Genomic DNA, 19,912 nt, shown 5'->3' on the forward strand with positions numbered 1-19,912 from the left:
TTTTTTTGCATGGTTGTGCGCGAGGAAGCTAGAAGGAAACATTTGCGTAAAGAATCCTATGCGCTGCTGAGAAGATATACATTGCAGGGAAAATATACGTGGCGAGGAAAATAACGTTGGTAGGATTATCCATGCGGCTAAAACACAGGAGCGTGTTTTTTCTTTTTTTTTTTCTGAATTGTATTGGTGCTCAGTAGACGAAAGATAGTGGGACATTCCAAAATGTTCCTTTTAAAAATGTGGTTGTGGGGAGGGGTAACATGACACAGCGGAACAGTCGTGAAGTTATATATGTACGTACGAAGCGCAGTATGTGTTGGCAGTTTTGTACATACAACTCAGATTTTTCATTTTGTTAACTTGTAATTAGCTCAGAGGACCCCCTTTCTACTGCTCATGCGAGATTTGGGTAATGACTCAAACAACATAAGTAAAATATGTTTTCAGTTGAAGCGGAAAACACCTTGGGGTATGTAAAAAAAAAAACGAGTAAGAAATTTACTCATGGGGAGATTAACCGATTAGACACAGACGAAGCGGTTAAAAGGGAAGGGAAAAGAGTACATGAAGTGAATCATAATGACCTGAGGAATAACGTTCCGATCATGTTTGTGAGGGGGATGAAAGTGGGACAGAAAAAGTGCTTAATGCGTGGAAATGGGGAAGACAACCCAGACGAAGAAACAGCATTGAGTGAGGAAGCACCTCCTTTAAGAGTAAATCTCACAAGTCAAGAGGCTGATGAAGGTACGCATTCGACGGTGACGAAAGAAGCGAATGTGATAAGTAAAATTACACCCGTTGGCGAACTTCTTCGGAGCAGTAGCCACGAACCCGCCTGGGATCATAACACCTTTCGAAGGGATAAGAGCGCCAAGAGGTACTCTCTCCCTCAAAGGAACATCACTCTTGATTGTGAAAAGAAAGGAAAAACAAATCTCTTGGTGAGTCCCCTGAATGAGTCAAATAACCCTTTCGCATGTTACCACAAAGGATGCCATCGCAGAGGTTGCTACCCCGATGTTCCTCATCAACATTTTGAGCGTCATATTAGTAAAACGGTAAATTTAGCAAAAACAAAATTGAAAAACTGTGAAGGAAGCAATTCTGAAGGGGGGAAATTCACGAATAGAAATTACGAAAGTGTCGAAGGATCTATGTATAAGGACTCCCCTTTGGGGAACACACTAGTGAAGAGGGATGTCACCCACTGGGATAACAGCCATTTTTCGCTATGCAGAAATAGTACGGATAGTCCGGAAGCCAAACTAGAGAATGATGAAAATGAAGTTCTCGAAAATGAGGAGCGGACAAAAGGACAAGAGACCGATGTGAGCACAGTTAAGAGTGCCGAATCGGTCGCTGAGGGTGCAACACATGGGTGGATCCACGAGGGGGAGAACCATCACATAGGGAATTTAAACAGGGGAGGTGCAGAAACGTTTGACGTGGTAAAGGTGGGGAATTTCCATATAGGAAGCAACTACTCAGATGACAACATTTTGGAATATAGAAACGAAGAGAAAAATTGGGAGCACTCAAAAGTGGAAGGAGAAGCATGTAAGGGGATAAACAATGGGAGTGCTATAAACCCTGTTATCGTAGAAGGCAAAAGTGAGTCTATTGGTTCTGATATAGTATCTCCGGAAGGGGGTGAAATGGGAGGTACAGAAAAGGAGGCCCTTACCTTGAATAGACATCCTATCGCACAGGGAGGCAGTACCCATGCAGACGAAAAGGAAAGTAAAAGGGAACAAATCCACAATGCATTTCGCGGCGACGGTACAGAGTCACAAACTTTACTCAGCGCCCATATAGAGAAGAACAAAATGTTGCATTCCCCAAATGGGGTAAAAATGAGAACAGATGCTCGTACTTATCGCTTTGTTCATCACATCAACAGAGCGGAGAAGGTATATTCCAATGTCAGTACAGTAAATTTTTTAAAAAACAATGTGATTTTTTTGAGGAAGAGAAGACGTAACAACGCCTGTAAGAAGGGTAGCAACAGGAGGAGCTGCAGCATTGGCAGTAGGAATGTGAACAAAGAAGGGGATGTGAAGAGTAAACACCTACCTAAGGAACACGGTGTAATACTGCATATGAGAAATACTTTTTTGCCCGTCCCAAAGGCTACGTCCATATTTGTGGAGAAAAATGAGACAAATGGGAAGTGCCCAAGTGGGGGGCGAAGGGGCAATTCTTCGAACGATAGAGAGAAGGGCGGAATAGTGTGTGGGGGTGAAAAGGAGCCCACTTCCCCCCATTTGGAGGGTACATGGAAAAAGGAGACGTCATCAAATAGGCTGAGCGATGAAAGCAGATTAACGATGAAGCAGGGGGGAGGACACCCCCTTGTCGTAAGTGGGTATATATATGACTTCAATGAGGGGCGAAGCAGTGGCCACGAAAAAGTGCTGTCAAGTGGATACTCACATAAAATACACACACTGGAACATCAGTCGTCCCCCTTAAATTGGAAGTTCGGCGTAATCGATGGAGGAAAGGAGGATAGGCTCAAAGAAGGAAGGTCATCACCGCACAGCATAGTAAATATTGACGTGGAAAAGAAGCCATGTGTAGCAGGTGAGGTGGGAATTAAAACGGATAAGACATCATGGGAGAAGGAAAAAAATGGTGACAATGCATGGAGTGGAAAGGAAGGAAAGATGCTGCATTTTACCAGTGTAAAGTTCGGAAGAGAAGGAAAACAGAGTAATATTGCGAAGGGGGAGACAATACAGTACAAGTTATTTCACGTGGATGACATGTTTAGGAATACCCACTTGGGTGAACCAAAAGGGGGAAAGGAAGCCAAGGGGGGGGACAGAAGAACAAACGAGGCTTATAGCTCACTTCACCATTGCGTTGTGACCGCAAATGACGAGATGACCACTCGCGTAGAAATAACTCAGACCGTGGGGCAACAGCATCCCGTGGTGAGGAGATCGAATCATAGTGACCACATAATGAACATAATCAGAGAGTCGAAAAATCAGCAACGAAATGATGGCATGCGAAATGGTAGCATGCGAAGTGGTCATGTTAGGAGCAACAAAAATGAGTTCTGCCTGAATGGTACCAATTCTGGTGTTATGAGTATTCCTAATTGGGAGCCCAGGAAAAACATTCAAGTTAACACCAACAACCAAATGTACTTCACCCATTTTGGTGGAGAAGATCTGACGATCGAACCCTTTTGCGATGACAAAAGAGACAGTGAAGAAAGATTTGGTCAAGGAGGGAATAACCCCCCTTTGAAGGAAAGCTTATTAGATAGAATTAACAGATCTGTTTTCGCGACGAATAGGAAAAACGAAATGGATTACTCCTGCATTCAGTCAGAATTGGAAAACAAAAAAATAAACGAACATCATCGCAGAGGGAGGAAGAAGCAAAGTGTGAACGATGTCTTTCCATTAAAGAGTGGCAGAACCATCTACCCCCTCTTTACTCCAATAGGAAAAGGCAACAAAATGACGAACAGAAAAGTGTTTCACATAAGAAATAAAAGTGTGTACGTGCTGGAAGCTCCACTAGAAATGAGCCCCACCGTGGCTACTAATCGGAAAAATGATGTTCACGTGAACGAATTTGTAAAAAATAAATTGTTAGCTGAAGGAGGGGAATGCAATTTTCTCCCTAATTGTACTACGCAGATGAGAGAAAAATCAGATGTGGCAAGTTCAAACGGGTTCTACTATGACAGAATGAAAGGGAGTAGCGACCCCTATGTACATAATGGTAACAAAAGTGAAGACAAGTGGAGACCTACCTTGGACAACCTTCTTAAGAATTGCTACAAAGAAAGAAGAAACAAAACAAGTGGTGAGAACTATACCAATCAGAATTTTATCATTAACAGGAGTAGGAACAATTTGAAGAGTCAAAATAAAGCGTTTGGTATTAGTGAGGAGAGGACTTCTTATGCCCTGTTGCCTAACGGTGAGGGGAATTACACTCAGGACCACAACAAGGAGGATGTCTTAAAAGGGTGCGACGATGGCAGAAGTTGTGTCTTAGGTAGAGCTGACCAATCAGCCACAATAAACGGATCGGAAATTCACGTGAAAAGGGGTGAGATGGGGAGAACCTACTTCGAGAGGGCGCATTCGGAATATCATTTAACGATGTCTGAGGATAGCGGAAATGTAAAGGAATTGACGAAGCAGAAAACAGAGGAAAAATTATGTGACAATAATAATAACCGCATTGGAGAGCCGGCAGATAGATTTAATTTTTTTCATAGCGAGCATGATTTATTTAACGGGAACACATTAAGGTTCTATTTTTCCAAAGGGAAAAACGCCGTGTATAGTGGGATTTTTAAAATAAGGGGCGAAGATGGGATATTCTCAATTTTTAAAAATTTCCCCTTTTTCTGGGAAGGGGCGAAAATGAGTGATGAGGAGGGGGCCAACCAGGAATCGATTTCGTATGAATGTAGATATAAGGCCCCGTTGGTTTTTCCCCCGTGGGGAAGGAAACTGCGGGATGTCGCGGAAACGGATGCGGAAGTTGCGAAGGTTGCAGGGGGTGCAACAGGTGCAGCCGGTGCGGTCGATGGGGGATGCACTGGTAAGGAGGACAAGAATAATGAGAATGGGGCGACTGCAGTGAATTCGGAGAATGGAGCTCGTGAGGTACATAAGATCATTTGTGGCACAAGCGAAGCGGAGGAGCCCGTGTGTGCAGGATTCGACGACGAAGCAACGGACGCGATTGGCCAAATGGGTAGCAGGGCTAGAAGCTCTAGTAACGGCAGAAGCGGCAGAAACACGTGTAACGAGTTCGTCGGCGGAGAGACATCACCGGGGGGAGGCAGACAAATGAGTTCACTGAGTAACCAAAACGACGAAGTGAATGATGCAAAGGGGGTGACTCTTACCGAGGAAAACAAGTTCGGACTGCGAAGGGGTGACGAAGAAAGGTTCGAAATTAGCGCCGACGCTGCAAAGGACGACATTACAGACGCAGTGTGCGAAATGAGTGTGATAGAAGAACAGGAAAACTTGGAGGAACAGAAAGTTGCTTTGTTTGGTAGGGAGCAGAGTGACCCCTTTTTCTGCCGAAAAGATGGAGAGCTAGGAATGGCGAACAGTGTCAATTTGGGATGCAGCGAAGACCGTGATTTGAAGAGGCAAAAATGCGATTCCACAAGAAGCTCAAATGAGATGCTACAGGATTTCGAGCGGATTGCCGAAACGATAAACTTCATTTTAGATGATACCGTGGAGTTTTTTAAGAAAAATTTGTATGTGCACAATGGGTATGGTTCTGTGAAGGAGTACAAAGAGTACACGGGGTGGTTAGGCGAGAATACACTGGGTAAGTGGTCTCGCGTGTACAAAATTAATAAGGTGGTTTGTAAGGGGGCACACGGCGTGGTGTTTTCCGCATGGAGAGGGGAGGAAGGGGATGATACAGGTAAGCAGCTTGAAGAGAAGACCGAAAAAGACGCAGACATGGCAGAGGAAACCCAAGCAGGCGAGGGGACCACAGAAGTGGAAGGAGCAGCGGGGGATAGCATCGATCAAACGAACGATAAGGGCCGCGATGAAGGCAGCGATAAGGGCCGCGATGAAAGCATCGATGAAGGCAACGATAAAGACAGCGATGAGGGCAACGATAAAGAAAGCGATCTAGATAGCTATGACGAAGAAAATTTGGTGACCCTGAAGATCATCAACTTGCGCTATTTAAGTAAAAAAAATAGTCTGAGGAGAATCATGAAGGAGGTGCATTTCTTGCAAATTTGCCACCACCCCAATATTGTTAAGTACCATGAATCCTTTTTCTGGCCTCCCTGCTACCTGGTCATAGTATGTGAGTTCCTCTCAGGGGGGACATTATTCGATTTATATAAAAAATGTGGAAGGATAACTGAAGATGTGTTGGTGCATATTCTAGACGACGTATTAAAGGGGTTAAAGTATTTGCATAACGAATGCCCCTTATGTTTAGTCCATAGGGACATCAAACCGACGAACATCGTCTTTTCGAAAAGTGGAGTAGCAAAAATAGTAGACTTCGGGTCATGCGAAAAGGTAGAAGATCTAAAATTGCATGAAATTGTGGGAACTCTTTATTATATTTCTCCAGAAATTTTGAAGAGAGAAAAGTATGACTGCTCAGCAGACATCTGGTCGTTAGGAATAACTATATACGAAAGTGTCATGTGTGCATTGCCATGGAAGGGGAAAAAAGATATTGAAGAATCGATCAAACAGATTGTGGATTCCTCTCCCAAAATTAATCTGTGCTCCGGTTTTAGCAAACAGTTGTGCTTCTTTGTCGAGTCCTGTTTGCAAAATGATGCTGGAAAAAGGGCAAAGGTTGCACATCTACTTGGTCATAAATTTTTAACGAAGAAGAGACTCCTACGGAGGAAACCGAGTTCCATTTTCGAAATTAGGGATATTCTCAAAGTGAACAATGGGAAGCGGAAAAATAATATTTTTCGAAATTTTTTCAAGAATCTCTTTTTCTTTAATGATAAGAACAGACGGAGAAGGAACAAAGCTTTGAACTCTAAGTCCTGCGAACCGGAAATGTTTTACCAGAAATTAAAACGAGAGAACTTTGACTTCTTCGAAATTAAGTTGCGAGACGAGAACAGCAGGTCTTTGGGACACTTCCACGTGAGTGGGAGGAGTCCGGGGGAACCTGAAAACGAAGAAGACGGCAAGGAAGAAGACAAAAAGGGGAAGGAAGAGCCAAATGTGCACGACGACGGTGACGCAGAATGCTCAGAGGGGGGAGTCCAACGGATGAAAAACCTTTCCTCAAATTATCTCGATTCAAAGGAGGACATAGCGAAGCAGCCGGGTGCTGCCTAGAAACACGCATTGACATTGGGGCGTGTTACCTCGTTAGAAAAAAAAAAAAAAAAAAGAGGAAACGAGGAAGAGACGGAAAGAGGAAAAAAGAAAGCTTGAAAACAACGAACAGAATTGCTTCGTCCCCCTCCTTTAAGGTATTGTGCATTGGTTATTTACAAGTCGTGCGATTGCCGTTCGTCTGATGGGAATGGGCCATGTGTACCTGTTCCGACTGGCGCCACGCGAACATGTTCCCATTATATCCCCTCCTTCGTGGTCCGCCGCACAGACCTTTTCCAGTGCTCCAAATAAAGGGTTTTCTTTTTCACTTTTAAAAGATGTCATGCTATGTCTAGCAAGTTGTTTTAGTTGTGTATGTCCATTAATTTACTTTTTACTAATTCGATGCCATGTGTGTGTCCTTTCTACGTAGCATTTTGCGATTCTTTCGCATGCGAGTTAATTAGATTCACCTTCAGCGCATGTACGTGTCAATGAATTTTTTTTTTTTTTTTTTTTTTTTTTGTTTGTACCTCATTATCATTTCTGTTATGCATTATTTTTCCCCTTGCTACCTTTTTCAAATTTCATTTTTAACGCTTTTGTCCTTGCAATTAAAAGAAGTTCATTTTTAATTAAAGGTTTATATTTGCTTACATAAAGAAAGTTTTCTCCTATTTTGGAATGGGACTTATCTAAAATGATGCAGTCTTGTTTGTGTACAGATGTAAATTCTCCGAGACCTTTATCCTCATCATGTGAAAATGTCAATTTTTTTTTTTGCGAAGTGACATGAGTGCGCTTAGGGAAGGCTTTCCTGGGCATGGACATGTATAAGCATATGTGTGCGTCCCCCACCGTGGAATAACCCCCTCTTTGGTGCTTATCCAAAGGGGGTGCATATTTTGGCAACGTGTCAAATTTTCCAGTGGAAATGTTCTTTCCGTTTATGTGAATAAAGGGTTTCCCTGTTTATAATTATTCCTGTTGGGGCGCTTTTTGTGAGAAGTTCACTGGAAAAGACGACACCAAAGGTTAGGGGTGGTATATACCTTTCCTTTTTAATATAGCAAAAGCGATGCGACTTACATCCGCTAAAATATGCGCGTGCATTGTATATATGTGTATTTTAGCGTGTGCAGACGTGATGTACAGGAAAAGGGCGTAATTCTTCTGTAGCTATAGGCTCGCCTTTTTGCAAAGGATCCCCAAGATTGAAAAGCTAAGACTGTCAACTTGGATGAACGGAAGGCGTAGAATTCGTCAATATGGGTGAACATTGGTGGGATTTTTTTTTTTTTTTCCATGGTTGCCTAATTTAGCATAGCTAAGAAGTATTTAATTAAGAATTCCTTTTTGCAAAGGGGAAATTATATTTCTTAATTTTTTTTTTTTGCCAAAGATAGAGAATTGAGTACTTCAGGATATTTTCGCCGACCAGCAAAAGTACCCACCTGACCCCCAATCCTTGCAGTTGCACAGGAAGCGTGTAAAAAAATGTGACATTTTTTTTTTTTTGTTACAGGAGACGTTTTTTTATGTTGCCTTTGGGAGGTTTTTGTCTGGTATGAGTTTTTTTCGGTGATTTCTTTTTTTTTTTTTGTGATGCAAAGGTTGCAGTGGAAATGAAACTAATGTTTTTTTACTTGTTTGTTAATCTTTTGGGAGCCAAGTTTAGCGAGAAGTGAACTTTGCGCAGTGTAGAAAATGCCCAAAAAAATGTGTGAACAATGTGCGAGGAATGCGCGAGGGGTGTGTGCCGAAAGCACGTCCCTCTGCGTTCGCTGACGTTGTGTAGCATTATTTTCATGTTTATTGTTTTTAACCCTGTGAATGAGTAAGTAAGTATGGATACCTACGTACGCCCCATTACACACATTTATTCAGTTATTCGCTCGGTAGAGTGGTTTATTAAAAGGGTTTAGAAAAAATAGCCAGGGGTGAGATGTTACGTGTAAGTTAACTTAGCATTGAAAAGAATCGAGGACTTAACTTTCCTGTTTTTTTTTTTTCTTTCATCGTTAGCTTTTGCCTTAGTTTTGGCTTTATTTTTTTTTTATTTTTATTTTTTTTTGCGACTTTTTCCCTTTGCGTGATTAGATTCGGCTGTTCACTTGGCTAATATCATAACAGCAGCGACTTTAGCAGTATGGTACATTTATTTTTCTCTTTTTCACGTTTTATCACTATATAGTAATAAATGATATATATGTTTGATTTCTTTTTTCTTTGAATCCCCATCGTCTGCGTTTTATTGCATTTTATTATTTTTATGCCACTTTATTCGTTTTTGTGCCCTTTTTAGTTTAAGTTTTTTTTTTCTTTTTAATTTTTAATTTTTCGCGTCATCTACATAATGAGAATTGTTTGTTTTCATGGAAATTCACGAATCTTTTAATGTATAAATGTATTAGAGGATCACTCCTCATTTTATGTTAGCATTTATTCATTTTTTTCTTTCCGAATGGAAAACCTGCATCCTTCGTTTGGCCGTCCTATTTCTGTCCCCACGAATTACCCGTGTGCACAAATGTGTACATGCAAATGAAGATATCTGAGCGGGCACGTGCACAAATATATATGCATACGTGGCAGGCATTTTTGTGGCAATAGGTGCCTACACGTTGCGCAATTCTTCCCTCACTTTTGTGAATCTCTGGCTTTCATTGAGTGACCTCCCCTTTTTTTTGTAGCAAGGTCTACGTAGCTGCAAAAGTTTGTCAATTTGTTTTCCGTTTGTCTGCCCCGTCGGTTTGTTTGACTCGTTGATTTGCTTGCTTATTCTCCCCCTTTTTTTGTTTCCCCAAAGCTGCCATCGCTTCGGCGCAACGCCACCTCGATTTAGCCCCACCGGGTTACTCCACCCAAGTGGCCTCTTTTTTTTACATTTTTATTTTATTTTTTGTTTGAGTACTAACATTTTCCCCCTGACATAGTTTTTAGTAATTTTATACGATTTTTTCGTAGAGGAGAGTTCGGAAGGGATTGAAAGGAGGAGACAGAGCTGCACCAGGATATGATCAGAAGTGTGTAGACGCGGCTGCGTGAAGGTGCATATGATGAGTACCTCGGCTGCATGTGCATGTTGTGACTCCTCCCCTGGACGTGCATGTTGTGATTTCTCCCCTTCGCATAGTCCCACTTGGCACACCAGTTGACCCCCCCAGACGAAATGGTATTTAAATTTAAGAAGAAAAAAAAGGAAGAAAGCTCAGACAAGTTAAGGAGACAATCACAAAACAATGAAGGAGATGCCAATGTGGAGGAAGAAAAAAAAGATCACAAAAGCAACTCGTGGTACAAGAAAATTATTGACAATGCAATTATAACGAAGAGCAAGCATGATGATAATGAGGAAGAGGAGGAGGAGAAAAGTGAAGGAAATGACAGTAGAGCGATGGAAAAAAATAAAGGTTATGAATTGGAAGAACAACTAAAGGAAACCCTAAGATCGATCACGTCCTTGTCAACCAAAATTGTGAATTACGAAACGAAGATTGGCGACTTAGAGAAGGAATTAAAAATAGAAAAAGAAAAACAAGTCGATAAGGCATACGAAAAGGAGTTAAAGGAGAAGGAGAATTTTATTAAAGAAAAAATTGGCTTGCTAAATGAGAAGGAAAATCTACTAAATGAGAAGGAAGTGGACATAAATATGAGAGAAGAAAAAATTAATGACAGAGAGATACTCATTTCGAAAAAGGAAGAGAAAATGAATGACATGCAGGAGGAGTACTTGGAAAAAAATAAAGAAAAAGAAAAACTCCATTTTGAAATTGCAGACATTAGAATTTCACTAGAAAAACTAAAGTACGAAGTTAAAGACAGAAAAGAGTGTCTAGAAAACGTCAGCAATAAGGTAACGTTAAAGGAAAATACACTGAGGGAGCTAAAGGAATTTATAAGGGAAAAAAACGAAATGATAGAATCTCTTAACGAAAAGATAACAGAGAAGGAAAAAATATATGAGCAGTTAGGGAAGGATGTGGAAGTGAAAAGAAAGATAATCAAATTGCTAGACATGAAGACAAATGAAAAGGAAAAATATTTCGAAGAAAAAATTAAAGAGTTAGAAAAAGAACAAAATGTGCTCCTTCAAAAGTTAAATGATGTTAAGATGAGAGAAAAAAAAGTTGAGACAAGGGAAAATAACTTCCTGCAAATGGAAGACGAACTGAATGATCTTCGCAGTAGCTTCTCGAAGAATGATTGTCAGCTAAAGATATACAAATTAGAAATAAAAGATTTGAGCAGCGCCCTTGTGGAGAAGGAGAGAGAAATATTGGACTTAAGAAACACGTACGATGGAGAAATTTGCTTGTTAAAGGATCAGATAAAGGAAAAGGAAAAAGAAATCGCCAAATATAGTTCCTCAAGTGGTGACGTGGATGCACAAGATGAGCCATCCATCCAAGTTGAAAATAAAGAAAAGATGGACAAGGAAGAAAAATGTTGGGAGAATAACCTCACCGATTTGCTCAAAATTAAGGAAAGGGAGTTGCACGAAATTCAAGAAAAGTACACAAAGGAAATAAACACACTAAATAGCCAGTTGAATGAAAAACGGAAAGAATGTGTGGAGATGAAAAACAGCCATATCAACGAAATAAACAATCTGAAAGATGAAATGGAGGAGAGCGAAAGCAAAATGGCAGAACTGAGAAGTGGCTACGAGATGGAGATAAACAAACTGCGCATGCAAATTAATGCAGTGCACGAGGAGAAGTACCTCTTGAGCAACGAAAAACAAACACTCAGTGGAGAGATAAACAAGCTAAATGAAGAGAAGGAGTCCTTGACCAACGAGAAGGAGGAGCTAAATAACAAAATAATCACGTTGAACAACGAAATTGCAACGTTAAATATGGAGAAACAGGGACTCACTGGAGAAATAAACACACTGAACGATCTGATTCACACCCTGAAGAATGAAATAAGCTCGTCAGATAACTTGATTAACAAACTGAAAGAGCAAATGAACGCGATCAACGAAGAAAAGGAAGGCAAGGAAAAACTCATCACAGAGATTGAAAATAATTACAAGAATGAAATAAACGTGCTGAAGGAGAAATTAAAAGATACAGACAATCAAGTGAGCATAGGTGTGAGAGAAGAGCTAGACCACCTGAAATGTGTCCTTGGCGGAAAGGAAAAGGAATACAACCAAATGAAGGAAGACTACGAGAAAAAGCTGAAACAGTATGATGAAGAATTGCAATCGAAGCAGCAATATTTTGAAAAAGAATTAAATAATATACGCATCGAATCGCACGAAAAGGAGAAGATTTTAATTTTAAAAAATGACGAATTGAAGGAGTTGAAATTAAAGACAGAGGAAAAGTACCTCAAGCTGTATGATGACAAAATGGGTCTCCTTAGGAATATCTGCTCCAAAGTGAAGCTCCCATACAGCGATGAAGTTCCGGTGGATGAACTTCTCGAAAGAGTGAGCGACTACATAAGGGAAATGAATGAACGGGAAGGCGCAATGAACGGGAAGGAGCAAAATGAGGAGCAGCATAATGAAGGACAGCCGATTGAAGAGGACGAGGAGAATAAATCTGCTGTGACAGTCCAACCGGCCGATAACGCTAATAGTCCCACTGACAATACAGCACTACAGGCGCTACAGAAAGAACTAGAAAGTGTGCAAGAAGAACACAGGGAAGAGGTAGCCAAAATGAAGAGCGATTTGGCGATGAAGGAAAAAACGATAGAGGAGTCGAACAAGACAATCGCCGAGTTGACCGGCAGGATAAATAGCCTGAGTGATACCATTTCGTTTTATAAAGTAAACAAAACCGAGGAGAAAATTAATTCATACATGGACCAAATTAACAGCTTGAATTTGACGCTTAGCGCGCTGAAGGCTAAGAGTGAACAGGAGAAGTTGGAGAAGCAAAACGAAATTGTGAGGCTTTCGGAACAGCTCAGCGAGTATAAGAGACGTGCCGACGAGGAATGCAGAAAAAGGATCAGTGAGAAGGAGAGAAGCGAGTCGAAGAAAGGGGACGCAGGAGGTGACTCCGACAAGGAACAAATCTCCGAGTCGGACGTGGAAGGAGGGGGCAATTTAAAATCCTTTTTACACTTTCCCCTTCGCAAAATAAAAGGGAAAAAAAGAAAGGTCTCTAAAACTGAGAAAGAGATACAACTGGAGCTCAGGCGAAACGAGCCAGAGAATGATGAGAGTGATAAAAATGAGAAGGCATCTAGAAGACACAAGCAAGAGGTGGACAAATACAAAAGGGAAGTGGAGGAAAAGGCGAAGGTTATTGAGGACTTGAAAGACAAAATATGCGCCCTGACGAACGAGGTCATGGATTTGAAAAATGTGAAGAACGAATTAGCTGAGAGGAACAGCAGTTTGGCCAAGCTGGGCGAGGTGGAAGAAAAGCAAAGAGAGAAGTTGGACACGCTGAGCGCCAAACTGGGGGGAGCAAATGAAGAGATCGCGAAGCTGAGCGAAGAGGTGGAACAACTGAAGAAAGGAGAAGCACAATCGAGGGAAACAGCAGAGAAGTGGGAAGGGGAAGCAAAGATGTGGAAAGAGGACGCAGCGAAGTGGGAGACGGACGCCGAGACGTGGAGGAAAGAAGCGGAGGAACTGAGAAGCAGCACGAATCAAATGAACGAAGAATTATACACGAAAGAGAGTAACTACATGTTGAAGCTGAACCAAAATATAGTAGTTATACAAAAATTGAAGGAGTCAATTCATGCACTTGAAAAGGAGAAGGAAAATTACGTTAGCGAGATAAAAGACTTGAGAAACCAATTCGAAGCGTTAAAATTGAAACACGATACGTTGAGCAAAGATTACGATGCGTCAAGTGGGACGTATAAAGAGTTGGAAGCGAAGAAGAGCAGCCCCCCCAGTGGTGATGACCACACCCGTGATGGAGAAAATAAATTAAGCATCCCAAATGAGAATTACGAAATGGACGAAGCAGAGGAGGTGAATGACAACCCAGGTATTCCCAAGAACGAAGTTGCAATCGGTGGAGACGACTCCGCATTGGTAGTGAAGGAGTACATAAACGAAATAGCGCAGCTAAAGGAAGAAATAAACAGACTAACCCTACTGTATAGCAATGAGCTGAACGAAAAAAACAGCTCTGACATAAGGATCAAAGGACTGCAGAACCAGTTGAAGGAACTCGAAGTTAAGGATAAAGAAAATGCGGAAAAGATTGGTGCACTAACCAAAATGAATCAGAAAATGAAAGCGAAAAATGAAAAATTGAAATCGGGAAAGTGGTTGTCTAGGAAGGATCGCCTACCGAATGAACAGGAGAGTGTCGCAGAGGAGAAAGTGTTTCCCCAGGATGTGAGAGAGAAGAGGAATCTGGCGTCAGAATATGTGAACACATTGGAAGAAAATAACTACCGCGTGATGAGAATAATTGAGGAAAGTGACTCCGAGGGAGGAAGCCAAATAATTGGGTCCTATTTGTACACAAAAAAGGTGGAAAACTTATACGCAATAGATAGTGTAAAAAAGGAAGATGCAGAAGTGGTTCAGAAGAACGTAATCACAGTTGTGTGTCTAATTCTAAGCGAAATGTTCAGCCTCCTATTTTTAAACGATCAATTTGTTAACAGCTTTGAACAGATAAACAAGAATCTATGGAAGCTTATCTATATTCCTGAAGAGATTAAAGATCTGCTTCTGAAATATTTTTTCTTTATGAATAAGCTAAGGAATTATGCTAAACAGGTCCACGGAAAAGTGCGCAACCGGAGGCACGACGATAAAGGAAAGCACGACGATAAAGGAAAGCACGACGATAAAGGAAAGCACGACGATAAAGGAAAGCACGACGATAAAGGAAAGCACGACGATAAGGAGAACGACGATAAAGAGAACGGTGATAACCAAAGGTACGATGATTCGTGGTTCCTTTTTCAAAACTATTTGCAGTCCTCAAGTAGTATCAAGAGAGACATGGTGTACTTCCTTTTGGAAGAAAAGGAAAATGAACTAGCCGAGCTGACTGAGCATTATCATGGTGGATTAAGAAAGGGAGGAGGAGTAAGCGGAGGAATAGGCAAAGGAAAAATCTCAGACATACTAAACTTTTCAAAGGACGAAATGAGATTAAAGACCATAGCACAGTTAAGAAGAGACCTAAATTTTGAAAAAAAATCCAAAATATTGCTAAGTAGGGATTATCAACTGTTACTTTATAAGTACCAAGAATGCGTGAGGAAACTAAAGAGAGTAAAAAATATGATAAGGCAGTTAAATTTGAACGACTCTTCAAATAAAGGCAGTTTTACCTTAAACAGGCAACTGGCCAAATATTCCGATACAAGTAATGAGAAATGTTTTAACACGGAAGGGGATGATGACGATTCGCATGGAAATTATAAAAACTGTATTCTGTATGATAATAATAATAATAACGCAGAATTGGAGAGTCCAGAAAATGTTCTAATTTATGACATAATTAATTTGAGGAAGACGCAAAATATAACGAGAAATAATTTGACCAATTGGGGTCGTCACAGCATGGGGGGCAGGTGTCACGAAAACGCTTCTCATGCCGTAAGGGCAATGACAAGTGCTCCCAAAATAACCAGCCATAATAACTTCACACACAGAAACAGGTTCAGCAATGAGCCCAAAATTAGTGCCCACTTGGATGACATGAAGAAAATGACAAATATTTTTAACGAATCTGTTGAAAGTAGAGGGGACAGAACCTTTGTGCACAGGAGTCCCTTCTGCTAAATGTCACAAAAGGGGGAGGGGACACCTTCCCCATCCCCCGTCGGCGAATTCTTTGTTCTGCAATTGTTTGGGAGTGTTTTTTTTTGTTAAGGGCGGGGTTATATATCCACGCGTGTGTTACTCGCGTGCATTGTTAAATACACGGCCGCGGGAATGTTCAACTGGCGTGGTAAGAGGCCTGTTTGGCCAACCCCATGGGGGCACACACACACGTGTATATAAACGCGTGTATACGCCGCTATCCGCGCGGGATTACTACGCGACACCGCTCGTTGCGACAACGCCACCTTTACGCACGAAAACCTGGCAAGTGTACTCAGTTGCGCTCTTATGAATTTTTTTTAAAAAAGTCCTCTACGTTTTTTTTGTAAAACAACACATCCTGCACGTTTTTTATGAACCCTACCGGGGAAAAAAAATAGAATAAAATAAGCAAATAAATAAGTAGAAAAATCACATCGCCCTGTGCCATTCTGCATAGCACATATGTGGGAATTTTCCAACACGAATGCAAACGCGCCGGTGTAGTCGTCCTCCGGAGGTTCCTTCGTACCTTTATTGTAAAACTGCCTGTTCACAGGAGTACCTCCCTTCAAACTGACGTATTTTGTCTTCTCATTGTTTGTGATGTTCACGCAGAAGTTGAAATAAATTTCATTCGAAAAAAGGAGCGCTAAAAGGGGGGCGCTAAGCAGGGATACCACAAATACGGAGAAGGTGGGGCTGCATTTGGAAAATAGGTACTGCAAACGGGGGGGAGGGAAGAAATGTTGCATGTCGGACGGGCGCGATTTGTCTGGATGGCTGCCTATTCTTTTTCCCGTTTGTATATTTATTTCCCCACCCGAGCGATCGTTAGGCAAGATTTCGGCATCACTTCGTTGCTCCCCCTGTGTATAAACGTGGCTGCGAGAGGGAAGTAAAAAGGGGGCTCGTTCGCGCGTGTATAAGGATTTCCGTCTGTGTGCGTGAACGAAGGGTGAAGGTTAAACGTGTGCCATCCATCCATCCTATGAGAATGCGTCATCCGATTCGTGGCCCACTTCCCTTTCGAGTCTTGGTACCTTTCAGAAGGTTTTCATGTTTGATGATGTTATAAAGGCAGCGAAAAGCTACAGGGGAAGAAAAAAAGGAATAAGACGAGTATAGACACACCTGGAAAGGGTCGAACAACTGCCAGTGGTGCATGCCAATTGGAGTTCCCCTCATCTTCTCCCTTTGTTGATTTACTTATGTAGAAGGAATGAAAGGCAATTGTGACATTTGTGAAAATGAAAGCAAGGTAATAAATGCTGTTATATCCGCCGATACAATTGTTTAACAGAAAGCAGTGGTGGTCGTAGCGAGATATACATGACAAGCAATATTTACAATGTTTACTTCGCGCAGGTCTGAGAAAAAGAACGAATTTTTCATGTGCATAATTCTGTATGCGCCATTCCTATGTTCTATGTTCAGTTGGTGAATGGGTCTCTCTGGCGCGCATCATTGTTATCTACGTAGGGTGTAGGTGTAAACTTCTTGAAGGACAGATCCCCAGATAACTCACTAATGCTTCACTTTAGCACAATCACTTTGCCTTTATGTGCAAGCGCCCTCCTCACCTTACTTCAAGATCTGACAAGTGCTGCATTTGTCGTTTTGGTGAAAAATGACTTCATCATAGGGGTAAAATTTCAGGTGTTTATCGAGGGAGGTATGGGATATTCTGCCTGCATAGTTTAGGGTGCAGTTTTTTTTGTGCAGTAAAATGAGAGAGGGTTGAAGAGTGAGGAAGTAAAGTGTGAGGAAGTGAAGTAGCACTATATGGGGATCATCCAAATTGTCGGAATCGAGAAAAGTACCTGGGTCTCTTAGGGAGCATGCAAGAAAGGATAAAGCGCCAGTCACGAAAAGTAAAACGGAAAGAATTCTGGGATTAGAGGGAGTGGGGGTGATGTAGAGGTCTGCACCGATTGCTGTGGCTGCGTAGCCATATGCATTAGACGCCAACGCGGATACGCACATGAACGAGGGTTCAGCAGTGAAGGAATTGAACCTGTCGTAGCCCGCGGGACAGTATTTCTCTAAGATAACGTATGCTGGGGGGGCGAGAAGGAGAATTGCTCAGATAGGGTTTCAAAATAATAATTCCGTGGGTCAGAAATGTAGTGCTATTTTACGTACACTCCATATGGATTATGAGACAAGCACTCAGCAGGTAGAAAAGGTAGAGGGCCTACAATTCGTATGTTTTAAAAATATGGAAAAGGGGGAGGGGGAAAATATTAAATTATGCTTCGAAATAACGAAGTGGTGGGAATGCTTTTTTTATGAGTCATTTTTTTAACTTGAAGAAGGCGACAGAAATTGTGAAGAACCCATTGCGCGCGTCTTCTTATGGATTGATTCATGTTTCTATATGTTTCCTTTTGGACCACATGAACCTGAATAGTTGTTCATGCCGTTTGGGCAGAGCGCGGCGGGGCATGAGGAAATGTGTACTCTTGTAAGCATGTGTATACGTGCGCCTCGGCGCTAGGCATTGCATGGATTATTTGAAACTGGAAAAAAAGAAAAAAAAGAAAAAAACAGGAAGGGAAACAGGAGGCGGATAAATCGCGCTAGTGTATATTCTCCAAGTTTTACCGAATTTATGTTTTCTGCTAAATTTTGACTGGCCCTTTATGTGAGATAATTTTTTCTTTTTGCTTTTTCCGAAGCAGATCTGTATGTAACTCGAGCAAGAGCAAATATCTACATACCGAATTTTTCGCGCGAGCCATTACATGCTTCGCTGCGAAGAAATACGTGTGAAAGAGGCGTAAAAAGGGACGTTTTTTTTGGGGGGGGGCCAAGTCTGGAGATACAAAAAGAATGGGGGTGTGGAGGAAACAATTCTCTGTGAAGATCTTTTCTTTCTTCAAGATGGAGAAGTTGTCTCGTTTATTTCCGACTGAGCGTAAGTATTAGAAATGAGGGATATTCGCATTCGTTTGCGATGTCCCTTTAATAAGTGTTGCACTGCCTGGGGATTAATTTTGTTCTTCTCCCTATCCCATCGCTTCCATTTGTTGTGACTATTTCTTTTCTTGGCGGAGCGTCAGGTTAAAGTGTGAAGAAGTGATGTGAATTTTTTTTTTTTTTACACAATATGACATACATTTAATGACCGTTTCTTTCCCTATAGCGACAGGCTCCTTAGTAAAAATAAAGAACATTGCCCCGTTCGAAGGAGAATTGGAGATACAAAATTTCCTTGGACACATGGGTAAGTATCGCTAAGGAGGCTCAACCTGAGTTCTTTATTTTATTGTTGCAGCATTTGCAGAGCTTCCTTCAAGAGCAACCCTGACTTCTCATTCCCCATTTGAATGTTTGGTACCCATGCGTTTGTACTCCTCTGGGCGTTAGACAATCATATGAGAGTTTTGTTTTTCCGCTCTTGCGTCACACCTTTCGTGTAAACCGTTCTTGGCCTTGCTACCCATTTTTGAAACTGGCTGCGTGGGCAAACATAAACCGTGAAGCCTTGTGTGTCCGCGATGCATGCGTAGAGGCATTCGCGAAAGTTTCATTCCATGTATGCCCCTTTAGTTGACGTCTGCCTCATGCGCGTTGACCGCGCGAAGAACGAGGCGTATGCGTTGGTTCATTCGAATGAAGAAGCTTCCCACCTCTTGCGGCTGTACAAAGCTATTCTAAAGAACATGATCTTTTTGTGTTCAAGCGGGCGAGGCGTAGAGACCGAAATAGACATAGAAATTTTTGACAAAGACGAGGAAAGGACATTTTGGCGCGACGCAAAGAGGAATAACCTGTATTTTAACATCTGGTGGGAGAAAAGAAGGGGGCACATTTCTGTCTAACCGTATAAATGGACACCAACCTCGTATGTTTAATTTATTATTTTATTTCTTTTTTTTTTTCCTTCCCGATTATAGTTGCAATAGGCAGACGTGACCGCGCCTAAGTGGGGTGTTACACGTCGAGTAAGAAGAAGGGAACAAATAAGGAAACATAGAAATGAATAAAACAGGCAAACGAAATGGGCACTGGGAGGAAAGGCAGTTAAATTAAGATGGGTCAGCCAAGCGGGTCAACTCCACACGGGTGAACCATAAACACGTGAACCACGGACGGGGAAACCCCACACGGGATGGATTGCGCCCGTGAGAATTAAATTGAGACAAAGAAAACAAAAAAAAATCCCCATCGGGAACGAGAATGACACCAAAAAATGGAGAAGGCGAAGAAGACGAAGACGATGGTGAAAAAAAAACAAAAGTGATATAAAAAAAATTCGAACAGCGGAAGGCAATCGAATGGGCACAGGCGTAACCTAGGCGCGTATCTGCTATGAAAGAAAGTGTCT

General features: G+C 41.7%; 4 protein-coding genes across 4 annotated transcripts; 3 read left to right on the plus strand and 1 right to left on the minus strand.

Annotated features, from left to right (window-relative positions):
* Nucleotides 1–437: 437 nt before the first annotated feature.
* C922_02866 (STE/STE20 protein kinase) lies at nucleotides 438–6,839 on the plus strand (the record flags this gene model as incomplete). The annotated part of the gene is made up of 1 exon (XM_008818464.1): nucleotides 438–6,839. One exon carries the CDS (start codon nucleotides 438–440, stop codon nucleotides 6,837–6,839), a length of 6,402 nt encoding a protein of 2,133 aa, XP_008816686.1.
* A 3,154-nt stretch (nucleotides 6,840–9,993) lies between these two features.
* C922_02867 (hypothetical protein) lies at nucleotides 9,994–15,558 on the plus strand (the record flags this gene model as incomplete). The annotated part of the gene is made up of 1 exon (XM_008818465.1): nucleotides 9,994–15,558. The coding sequence occupies one exon, from the start codon at nucleotides 9,994–9,996 to the stop codon at nucleotides 15,556–15,558; it is 5,565 nt and encodes a 1,854-aa protein (XP_008816687.1).
* A 328-nt stretch (nucleotides 15,559–15,886) lies between these two features.
* Nucleotides 15,887–17,565, minus strand: C922_02868 (hypothetical protein; the record flags this gene model as incomplete). Its single annotated transcript, XM_008818466.1, has 6 exons — nucleotides 15,887–15,960; nucleotides 16,112–16,301; nucleotides 16,403–16,464; nucleotides 16,623–16,670; nucleotides 16,789–16,949; nucleotides 17,168–17,565. The coding sequence occupies 6 exons, from the start codon at nucleotides 17,563–17,565 to the stop codon at nucleotides 15,887–15,889; spliced, it is 933 nt and encodes a 310-aa protein (XP_008816688.1).
* A 900-nt stretch (nucleotides 17,566–18,465) lies between these two features.
* C922_02869 (hypothetical protein) lies at nucleotides 18,466–19,406 on the plus strand (the record flags this gene model as incomplete). The annotated part of the gene is made up of 3 exons (XM_008818467.1): nucleotides 18,466–18,499; nucleotides 18,734–18,808; nucleotides 19,135–19,406. 3 exons carry the CDS (start codon nucleotides 18,466–18,468, stop codon nucleotides 19,404–19,406), a joined length of 381 nt encoding a protein of 126 aa, XP_008816689.1.
* Nucleotides 19,407–19,912: the final 506 nt, after the last annotated feature.

The sequence above is a fragment of the Plasmodium inui genome, assembly GCF_000524495.1.
Source record: "Plasmodium inui San Antonio 1 unplaced genomic scaffold supercont1.10, whole genome shotgun sequence".
NCBI lineage: Eukaryota > Apicomplexa > Aconoidasida > Haemosporida > Plasmodiidae > Plasmodium > Plasmodium inui.